Source organism: Lactuca serriola, chromosome 5 (genome assembly GCF_051521515.1).
Source record: "Lactuca serriola cultivar US96UC23 chromosome 5, Lser_US96UC23_V15, whole genome shotgun sequence".
NCBI lineage: Eukaryota > Viridiplantae > Streptophyta > Magnoliopsida > Asterales > Asteraceae > Lactuca > Lactuca serriola.
The window spans coordinates 280087226-280099120 of record NC_136412.1 but is presented as its reverse complement, the minus strand read 5'-3'; the positions used below and the strand labels follow the sequence as shown (position 1 = coordinate 280099120).

Below are 11895 nucleotides of genomic sequence, written 5' to 3'. Positions count from 1 at the left end.
TGTAGGATATTATAATACCTAAATTAGCCTAATTTGAAAGGCAATGCTTTTATATCTAGGTTCGATTTTTGTTCTTTTCCTTATTTCAATCATTGATATATAAAATAGCTCATCATTAACATCACAAAATTGTGTCCAGCTTAGTGGTTGAAGTCGTTTATGCGAAAACCAGTGGCCCAGGTTCGAAACCGTTCGTTGCCACTTTTCTTAGCCCTACAATTTTCTAAAAGCACACTCTACACTAGCATAAGTGAAATAGAAAGAACAAAAAAAAAATTGACTTTGTTCATAACTGAACATTTTTGAGTAAAATTGAGGACTAACCTATTTATTTAAGATTTAAAGAAGTGTAACCGGTTGGTTTCAACACTCTTAGAATCAATGATTGCAATACCATACAATTATGATGAATACGTAGGCTCACCCCTAGGAACATTCAAGTTAAAAGTTATATGATTTGAGTTATCATATAACGTTGATCCAAAATGTAACTATTGGGATACCTAATAGATTTGATTATATTTATAGGTTTAAAAATAAAGTGATGTTTACATGCCTGCCTTGCTACCAAATGGAAGAGAAAAATAAATACTATTATAGCCCAAGATTAGCTTTTACACCATACTGAGGTAACCAAGCTCCTGCCATCATGAATGTGCCAGCTGTAAAACCCAATGCTTCCTTTTGGCTTTTGATTGGTTGAAACCCCTTCCACTTTACCCTACCTGCCATGTTGGAACCTGGTCCCCTGTTGCCAAACTCCCTAAACATACATGACATGTGGTTGTTCTTCCCCTCAGGTGATTCCCACACCGTCCAACCTTCTGGTTTGATTAGATCTCCTATGTCACATTGCATTATCACAGACGTTGCCGATGCTTTCCATGGTCGTCCTAGGTACGAGGCATATTGTCCCTTCACCGGAGCCAACTCCGGAGCTGGCATGATCTTGCAATTATGAAGCACCACACCACCCGCTTCTTCAAATTTCGTCCTTCCATCAGCTGTTACCATGCTTGCCTGATTTTTGTCTGGTTTTCGAACGAAGATTTCCGAGTCTTGGATATAAGCCCGTCCAAACCCAAAGATGAAGTCCACAGTTCCGGATATGGCACAATTCTTGTAGAACTGGTCATGGGCGTGGTAATACAAGGTGTCCTGGTAACCCTCGAAGCTGCAATCGACCATAACAGTGTGAGGGGACTGAGATCGAAATGCAACAGCTTGGTGTCCTGCTGGTCCGATTGTGTTTCTAAAGCATATAGCCCTAGCCATGAACCTTTCTCCTAAGGCAACTACAGTTGCAGTTTGGGAGGTTGAAATTTTTTGAATTCCAAAGTTTAGGGTTCCGGTGATGATGGTTTTGGTGCGACCATCTCCGTACATGTAGACGTTATTCTGTGTCTTTCCTACAATGATTTGACCTTCGTTGTACACACCGGCCTTAACATAGATTATATATCTTCCTTGATGATTTGGAGGATAAGCAGCTAGAGCTTGTTTGATGCTTTTAAATTTTCCGCTTCCATCTTGAGCGACAATTGCGTTAGGCGTGACAGTCGGAGGAAGAGGAGGAGGCGGGGGAGTTTTGAAGATCGCTTGGCCTTTTGGTTTGAGCTTACCACCTCCGCCCTTCTTGGATCCGAGAAGCTTACGATCGTTGGTAGAGACCCACGATGGAAAGCCATAATGCTCAATCTCATGGAGTTCATCAAGAAGCCTACGTGATCCGGTGGGAGGGAGCTGCAAGTCACCCAATTCACCCAAGTCAACTCCGATATCCTTAAGGATATCAAGAACATTGTACACAATCTTTTGTGCATTATAAGTAAGCTCATTGGACGTTTCCAGACCTTCTTGCATGTCCTTTTTGAGTTTTTCGTCCCTGATCTCTTCAACACATGTCGTCTGGTATGCACGAACGGCCGTCAACCAAACAAGGATTGGATCGATCTGTTGGGCCAGAGAGACTGCTTCAGTCTCAGAGACAACCTTAAGAACCTGTTGAAGCTCATCTTTGGCATATCCTAACATTTTCTCACATGTCTCAAGGTCACGATGGGAGGGGGAATCCTTTTTATCGTCATCATCCAAATCATCCTTGGCAGTGGAGGCTTTTTTAAGGGCTTTTTGTAATTCATCAGCGGTTGCACGAATGGTTGCAATGATGTAGTCCTCGTGGGTGGCGGAGGAGTTCTTGGCCACTTCCACCGCTACTTTCTTGCAAGCCTCTTTATACTCGGTTGGTTTGCAAACGCTGTCGGCTGCCTTGTTGCTGGTCGAAAGATCTTTATCGGATTTGCTTCCGCTGCTTTTGATGACGGCAACCACGCCTAGGACGGCAGCGACAACCAAGACCAAGGATAGGATGGAGATGACGATCTTATTAGCCATAATTATATAATCTGATACCTAGCTATATATATATATTAAGAAAGAAAAATTAGCTATTGCGTTTCATCTCCCATACCTGTGATTTTCCTTCTCTCCTTAATATTATCGATTAAGGAAAGAAATGAGATATAGAAGGAAACTGAAATATTTGGAGGGATGTTTTGGGGTGGGATGGTAATATATAAACAACCAATTGACGGTAATCCTATAATTTAGATTTTGGATGCATGGCTTGTTTTTTTTTCTTGGTGTCGTTGATTTGGTTCCATAAATTCACCACCCAATGTTTTAGCAGTTATTAACCACAAGATAATAGTTGAAAAAACGCTTCTTTCGACACCTATTTGCCTTTATATCAGCACCTACACTCTTCTTCCTTTATCTTTATCTGTTCCAGACACCATCAGAGCCTACTCTCTTCTTTGTTTTTCTAGCTGGAAGCGAAGCCTCTCACCACGACACCACCACACCATCAACCTGTACACCGAAGCTCATCAGCACCACCCCCTTCATCCTATACGCCGCCTCTCACCACCAACATCACCCATTCACCCTATACGCCGCCGATCACTAGCTCTCACCACAACCATCACCCTATACAGACCACCACAATCACCTCTGCGCCTTACCTCACCACTACAAAACATGTTATAGGACCCGATTTTTGGAAAAACCTGGATTTATTATGAAAGAACCGGAATTTATATAAGGAAAAGCTATATGACTCGGTTCAACTCTAAAACCCGGGATATATGTTATATTTAAGTAACCCGATTCCCGACATGAAAACCGGGATTTTAGCTGTATGGGTATGTGTTCCGGCCTCTAGAAAATAACCGGGTTCTATTACTATTACTATAAGAGTATGGCCCATTTCAAAACAATCTCGCTAAATGGTAAAATAGGGTGTCTTTTTAGCTAACCTCATTTCATTGACCACTTTTTAAAAAGTCAACAAATAATTAACTGCTTTATAATCAGCTTTTTCAAAAAGCAATGCAATTTCATCCAATAAAAATATTTAAAAAATTAATTAGAGTGTTTATATTGCAATATGGGGTGTCTTTTTAGCCAACCCCTTAATGATCGTGCTTAAATATACAAATACCACTCAAGAGTCGGAATGTATAGAGTAGCAAAACCAAGACTGAATTATTATATCCACACCAAAACAATTGAAGATTCCTCACTCACTCATATAGTTTTGTAACTTGGCACATGAAACATTGAGCATATAGAATCTATGCAACTTGTAACATCACACTCTCAAATTAACCATCGAGTTATAAGTTTTATTATCAAGGTCAAACACTTTATTACAAAAAATAGGGCAGAAGTAGCATATAAGTTTTTTTAAACGGTTAAGACTTTAATAGCGGGAAGATGGAAACAAAGCATACAACCAGCTACAAGAAAAACAAAAGAAACTAAAGATCCAAGCAACAGAGAACAATATTAAGCAAGAAGATTTGTAGCTAATAACGGTTAACGGTAATGATAAAAAAAATGAACTAAAATAAAATACATTGCTATTAAAATTGAAAATAAGAAAGTATTTACTATAAAAAAAATATCTTTTATTGACATAAAGAACGTTGCTAAATACAAAGTTGGGGATTTGAAATTTATTTGATTTAATGGAATAAAAGTAAAAATAAACATTTATACCTGCAACAATATGCTACCACAACCATAGGCATCCCCGCCTAAACTTCCTTGTTGTCTAACCTCTAAGTAATCCCGATATATTGGAATTTTTGTTGATCCAGTATTTTTTTTTAAAATCCGAACTCATGATCTCATATAGAACAAAATACACGGAAATGTATGAGAGGGGTACAAAAGGAGAATAAAAAACAAACATAAAAAATCAGACTTGAAGTAAGGGAAACATAAATCATGCGTGTTAAATGAGAAACTGAGATATGATGTACAAAGGACAAATCTCTTATATTGCAGAGGGTGTGATGGTTTTCTTTTCTCTCCTCTCTTTTTATGTTTTCTATAATCTTGGTATCTCCTCTGTGCATTTATCTCTCCCTACAACAGCCCCACTCGATTTCTTCCCTTTATCGATCGCTCACCTTTCTTTCTTTTTTCTTTCTCTTACAATCCATTTTTCTCTCCCTTGTGGGTATTACCAGTCGAATGGGTGTTTGTTTATAAAAGAAAACAAATTGCAGTTGATTCTATAGAGAAAGAGTGGAAAAGGTATAATACCAAGTCAATCTTAGATTAGGGGGTGTTTGGGGTTGCTTTTGGAATAACTTTTGGCTTCTAACTTTTCCAAAAAGTCAAAAAATAAACAAAAGGTGTTTGGGTAATAGAAAAATCCTTTTGAAAATGACTTTTGCATAGAGGAAAATAAATGTTTTCAAAAAGTTATAAAAAACTGACTTTTTGTGGCTTTACATGTAAAAGTTAACACAAAAGTCATTTTATTAATCCAAACACATTTTAAAAAGCTTCTTTTGCAAAAAGTCCTTTTATAAAAGTTCATTCTACAAAAAAGACTTTTGATGTTCAAAAATAATCTCAAACTACCCCTAGAAGCTGGAATATGATTGAGTTTTTAGCGGGGAAAAGGATGTGATCCCGCCTTAAAAAAAAACCTTTAAATCTATAATCTATAAATACTAATATTTACAAAAAAAACATGTTTTTCCAATATATATATATATATATATATATATATATATATATATATATATATATATATACTAGCCGTTTATCCGCGCCAAACGACGGGTGCGAATAGTTTTTTCAGAAACAGTTTGTAAAGGCGATTAGCTCTTTTGTGTAAATAGTTTACTACATAAAAACAATTATCAATAAAAGTTATGCTAGCAAAAAATAAATAAGTAAGAAAAAATGAAGTGTTAGGATTCTTTACAAATGTGTACGAACAGATGACTGATGAATCTTTTCATTGAGTAGTGTCCTTCGTTGATTAGTTGTATTGTCGTCAGGGGGTACCTTTGTTTTTATTTATTTATTTATTTTATATTAGAACAGTCTACACATGCATACACTACTATACTCCTAAATTTACATCTTTTTGCTAAGGAGCAATTATCTGTCATCTTTTAATATCGTTAGGCCAAAAGCAATTTAAGGGGGAGGGGGTCCTGTTGCGACAATACTGGTATTTTTACTTTAACCCCCAACCAATTGTTGATGAGCAAATATTTGTCAACTTCTAATACCGTTAGGCCAAATGCACTTTAAGGGGGAGAGGGCATCATTGCGGCAATACTAACAACTGAGGCACTACTTAGTTTCTTTTCGGTAGTTAGTTTCATAAAGATATGAGTTTGTGGATGTGATGTGGTCATCATTATATTAATTTGTGGGTGATAGCTAGTTTTACATGTGTAACAGGTCAGCAACATGTAATTATATCCCGATGAAAATTTTTGTTTCGACGATTATGGTTTAAGGTTTAGGTTTGATGTTTCTAGATCATGGTTTAGGGTTTAGAAATTAAGGTTTACGGGTTAGAGTTTAATGTTTAGGGTTTATCTTTTGAGGTTTAGAGTTTATATGCAAGGATACAGTTTATCTTTTCTTTAATAATTATAAATTTTGATTTAACAAATATTTGAGTAACGATAATGTTGATTTATATGTTTTTCGGTTTTAAGTAGTTTCATTTAACCTTGTAATCAAATTAATACATATAAAAAAACTATAAGACTATTGATATTTTATTTTCCAAATTAGATATAATAATATTAAATGTCTATATAAAACTTATACAAATTTTGAAATATTATAATAATAGTGTGTAAAAATAAATGAAAAACATTAATCGGAAAATTTACAAAACTTATAATTAATTTATGATAAATAATCAAAAATAGGTTGTTAATTTATCGTTACAAAATAACTAACTATAAAAAATCAAAAAACTAACCATTAACCTTTTACAAATTACAAAGTAATTTGCCAAAATAATGAATGGAAACTTTAATTTAATCATTACAAACACCAAATGAATAACTTCAAACGACAAACACTAAGTAATAAATAAATACAATTATTGAAAAGTTTCGATGTTCAAGTAGTTTACATAAATACTAATTTAAAATATATATGAACTCCATATTAAAAATACAAGCTAATTAGGTAACAATGTCATTAATGAGTAAAAATGGAAAGCTTGGTGACTTTCATTTCCCATTTGCACGAATTTCAATGCGTGTTTCACTTGATTATCATATGTGCTTCATTGTAACTTTTATAAAGATTCAAATCATTTAATTCATTTTTTCATAGAAAGAAAATTGAGGGGCAGGTAAAACGGTACATGTGCTTTTAACAAGCATCTATAGAGAATAGTTCGAAATGTGTAAAACTGAAAACTTTAAAGTCAAAAGAGTCGATTCTCATCATTTCCTAAGTAACTATAAAAAATATTACATTGCAAAAGATATATTATATAAAATAAATTAAAATTAAGTAAAATAATAAATTATAAAAAGAATGTACAAATAGAATGAAATCCAACATAAAATGCATGGATACTATATTTCGTGTAGCATTTAAATTTAATGGGCTATTCTGGGCAATAAAAGCAAAGACAATTTAATATATGGGCCAAGTATGATACCAGATTTATGTATCCGGAAAGGCCCAAACGCATAAGATCTTTCTAGAAGCTGATTTCGGGACACACATGTTTATGAACGACCACTTCGCATTTCTTAATATTCTGAAAAATTCCTCAAAAACCCCTCGCTCTCGGCCCCCATCTGTCCACCCCAGAGGCTTTACCAAAGCATTTGGAGAATTCCAGAAGGTTTTTCTTCTCCCACGCTGCTGCCCTACTTGATCTCCGTCTTCCCGAGGTGCGATCTCTTTTTCTCTACTTTATCAGATCCGATTTCATTACCATTATATTGTTAGATTCAATCTAGTATGCTGTTAGTTGTGTTTGATTTACTTTTTGATCTAATTAAGACGATTTCATCCATTTTCAAATCCTACATAGTTAGCAGGTTTTTGTGGTTAATTATTAGTGTAGAGTACAAACAAAGATCCACTTTCGTTTCTAAATTGGTGGATGTTGTCGTTGTATCTGATGTATTGCTTAGGGCTATTGACTGAATCAGGCCAATGTTGATTGTGTATAAGGCGTCGTATTAGTTTCTTAGAACTGAAAGAGTTACTATTCCTTGTTTGTACAAATACTATTTCAAAGCAGTTTGATTTTCATTTAGGATCAACCATAAAAAACTGTCCTGATTCTGATATGAATGTGCAGTTACATTTCTAAAAGGTACACTTGCAGCAAAGATGAGCGTGGTTGGATTTGATCTTGGGAACGAGAGTTGTGTTGTGGCAGTTGCCAGACAAAGGGGAATTGATGTTGTTCTTAATGATGAGTCAAAACGTGAGACTCCTGCTCTTGTGTGTTTTGGTGAAAAGCAACGTTTCTTAGGGACAGCTGGCGCTGCAACCAGTATGATGAACCCAAAGAACACCATCTCCCAGATTAAGCGGCTGATAGGGCGTCCATTTTCTGATCCTGAATTGCAACAAGATCTCAAGGCTTTGCCCTTTTCTGTAACAGAAGGACCCGATGGTTTCCCATTGATCAATGCAAGGTATCTTGGTGAAACAAAGTCATTCACCCCAACACAAGTTATGGGAATGGTTTTCTCAAACATGAAGACAATAGCTGAAAAGAATTTGAATGCAGCAGTTGTGGATTGCTGTATTGGGGTACCTATCTACTTCACTGATCTTCAAAGAAGAGCTGTAATGGATGCAGCTACTATAGCCGGTTTGCATCCTCTACGGTTGATGCATGAGACAACAGCCACTGCTTTAGCTTATGGAATATACAAAACTGACTTACCTGAAAATGAGCAGCTCAATGTAGCCTTCATTGACATTGGACATGCTAGCATGCAGGTATGCATAGCAGGTTTCAAGAAAGGTGAACTCAAGGTATTGGCTCATTCTTTTGACCGGAGCCTAGGAGGGAGGGATTTTGATGAGGTTTTGTTCCATCACTTTGCTGAGAAGTTCAAGACAGAGTACAAAATCGATGTGCTCCAGAATGCAAGAGCTTGCCTTAGACTTCGGGCTGCTTGTGAGAAGCTAAAGAAGGTCCTCAGTGCAAATCCAGAGGCACCTATGAACATAGAGTGTTTGATGGATGACAAGGATGTTAGAGGGTTTATAAAAAGAGATGAATTTGAACAAATTAGTGCTCCCATATTGGAACGTGTAAAGAAGCCTCTTGAGAAGGCTCTTTTAGAGGCTAAACTCACAGTTGATAATATTTATGCTGTGGAGGTTGTTGGGTCGGGTTCAAGGGTGCCAGCTGTCATCAAGATTCTGACAGAATTCTTTGGGAAGGAGCCGAGGCGTACAATGAACGCCAGTGAATGTGTCTCTAAAGGTTGTGCTTTGGAATGTGCTATTCTCAGTCCTACATTTAAAGTTAAAGAATTCCAGGTATGATCTACATGACCCAACTTTTGTCTTAACTTGTACTGTATTAAACCCTAATTTGGATTTTGTTTATTTGGTCTGAAGGTCCAAGAAAGCTTCCCTTTTTCAATTGCATTGACATGGCAAGGTTCTTCCCAAGAATCTCAGAATGGAAATGTGGAGAATCAACAAAGCACAATTGTTTTCCCCAAGGGAAATCCAATTCCAAGTGTCAAAGCTTTGACTTTTTACAGGACTGGAACTTTCACAGTAGATGTGCAGTATGCTGATGTCAGCGAATTGCAGGCACCAGCAAAGATCAGTACCTATACGGTAAACATTTCTCACAAATTCAAATAGTTTAATAGAATTATGCTGAATTGCTTTTTAACTTTTACATTGACAAATTCACAAATTCAATGGTGTCCAGATTGGTCCCTTCCAAGCAACAAAAGGTGAACGTGCCAAGGTGAAGGTGAAAGCCCGTTTGAATTTGCATGGAATAGTGTCTGTGGAGTCTGCACAGGTGGGTCTTTGGAGCTCCATATCCTTCAAATCTTGATAGTTAGCATGAAGATTGTATTTTTAATTTCTTTTTGTGATTCCAGCTTATTGAAGAAGAGGAGGTTGATATTCCAGTGACAAAAGAAGCAACAAAGATGGATACAGATAAGGCTCCAGCTGATGTGGCATCTGGTAATGAAACAGATGTAAATATGCAGGATGCCAATGTGGCTGAAAATGGTGCTACAGAAACTGGAGATAAACCTGTTCAGATGGAGACTGATACTAAGGTTGGTATAATATAATACAACATGTGTGGGTTTATAGTTTAAAATATAGATATAGTAAGATTTGTTATGTTGTTATACAGGTGGAGGCTCCAAAGAAGAAGGTCAAAAAGTCAAACATACCTGTTTCTGAGGTGGTTTATGGAGCAATGCTACCAGCAGATATGCAAAAAGCAGTGGAAAAAGAATTTGAAATGGCATTACAGGACCGAGTCATGGAAGAAACCAAGGACAAAAAGAATGCTGTGGAATCCTATGTTTATGAAATGAGGAACAAGGTAATTAATTAATTAATTAATTAATTAATTAATTAATATAAGTTTCTTCTTAATACTATCTATATCTGTATTCGGACACGCCAAATCATAACACCTTTTTTTTATATATTTCTTCCCAGCTATATGATAAATTGCAAGAATTTGTTACGGAGTCAGATAAAGAAGCATTAATTGGTAAGCTTCAAGAAACTGAAGATTGGTTGTATGAAGATGGTGAAGACGAAACTAAAGGCGTGTATGTTGCCAAACTTGAAGAACTCAAAAAGGTTATCTTTTCACATTATTTTTTTTTTTGGTTATTTATCTATCTGTTTCCGATATTTAATATGCAGAAATAAATTTTCAGATAGGTGATCCCATTGAACAACGTTACAAGGAGCACACAGAAAGAGGATCTTTTGTAGACCATCTGGTCAGTGTTATTACCTCTTACAGACAGGCTGCAGCATCCGGTGATCCAAAATATGAACATATCGACTTGAATGACAAACAAAAGGTTATAATCGTAAAATCCCTATTTCTCTATAACATAATTTTTTATTTTAATTCTGACTTATGTATATGTATGTACATATACCCTCTCCAGGTGTTGAATGAATGCTCAGAAGCAGAAAACTGGTTGAGAGAGAAGACACAACAGCAGGGGTCACTTCCAAAACATGCTGATCCAGTTCTTCTGTCATCTGATATTAGAAGGAAAGCAGAGGCAATCGACAGGTATAATATATAAGACATTCCACTTTTTTATTTTTTTTTGTCAAATAAAATATAGAAAGAAAACATTGGTTTTAATTTTTATATGTGTCTACAGGGCATGTAGGCCGATAATGTCGAAACCAAAGCCGGCCCCACCAAAGGCAGCCACACCACCAGAGGCACCACACTCACCTGCACCTGAACAGCAGGCTGGTTCAGAGAATCCAAACCCAAAAGCAGCAGACAGCAATGACAATTCTGATGCCATGGAAATGGAGAAGCCTGAGGCTGCTGCATGAGGAAGGCCATAAGGTTTTTGGTTTTTTCTTGTTTTTTTTCTTTTATCGATTGTGTGTTTTTTATCAAGGGACACGAGTACTTGTTTTATTATTTTGATTTGTATAATGATATGAATATATAGATTTTGGTCTATTTTGTTAGATCCATATTGTTACGAAATTATTTGCCAGGGGCCTTTTATCTTCATGAGCAGGACTTGTGGTGTTTTCGGATTCATTTGTGATATATACGTATCGTGCTAAAATGCTAATACTATAATATGATTGATTCAAGGGATATACAAGTTTTGTAACTGTACACATAAATCCATTATTGTTTTTTACATATTTGATCAATAGAGTTGCTTAGAGTTCAAAAAATTATGGTTTTGATTACTTTGGCATCAAATATAACCAACTTTTGCAATTGTATATATATTTAGTCAATTTTTTTAGGCAAGTATTTGAACGATATGCTGTGCCTACAATCCCGGTGGTTTGATGAGGGGTTCCGTTTGAAACTGCTCCCTTCCAACACGCTTCCCCTTTTTTCTTCTTAATGGCGTAACGTTACCACTTTATGTTTGAACCATCCTTCCTACCAAATTCAAATTCAATAAAATGTGGGTTGTTAGGGTACTGGATAATGCATAAATTTTAACTATTATCCTAATTTGTCTAATATAAAACTATTAACCTAAGGCATGTTTGACAAAAATGGTTGCTAGCTGGTAGTATGTGTCGGCAAGCTGTAACTCATCACTTGAAGAGTCTAAGATGCTCCTTTTATGTCTTGCACCTAATGTTTTGCTCTCATTTAGTCATAGACATGTAGATTTGCACCTATTTCTTTGCTCTAAATATTAATTCGTACTAATGAATTTTTTTGTCTTACGAGATACCATATCATATTTTTGTATATAAACAAACTCAAGATAATTTGAGACTATATGTTTGACAAAAATAGTTGTTAGCTGGTAGCATGTGTCGGATAACTGTAATTTTTATCACTTT

The 11895-nt window shown here is 35.9% G+C and overlaps 1 protein-coding gene and 1 pseudogene across 1 annotated transcript; one reads left to right on the top strand and one right to left on the bottom strand.

Moving 5' to 3' along the window:
- Positions 1-342: 342 nt before the first annotated feature.
- On the bottom strand, positions 343-2530 carry LOC145054434 (pectinesterase pseudogene; annotated as a pseudogene).
- A 4557-nt stretch (positions 2531-7087) lies between these two features.
- On the top strand, positions 7088-11089 carry LOC145054433 (heat shock 70 kDa protein 15-like). Its single transcript, XM_079002632.1, has 10 exons — positions 7088-7244; positions 7661-8862; positions 8944-9171; positions 9269-9364; positions 9447-9632; positions 9713-9907; positions 10027-10173; positions 10254-10403; positions 10494-10624; positions 10719-11089. The coding sequence occupies exons 2-10, from the start codon at positions 7693-7695 to the stop codon at positions 10900-10902; spliced, it is 2487 nt and encodes an 828-aa protein (XP_078858758.1). The 5' UTR covers positions 7088-7244; positions 7661-7692; the 3' UTR covers positions 10903-11089.
- The last annotated feature ends 806 nt before the right edge of the window (positions 11090-11895 follow it).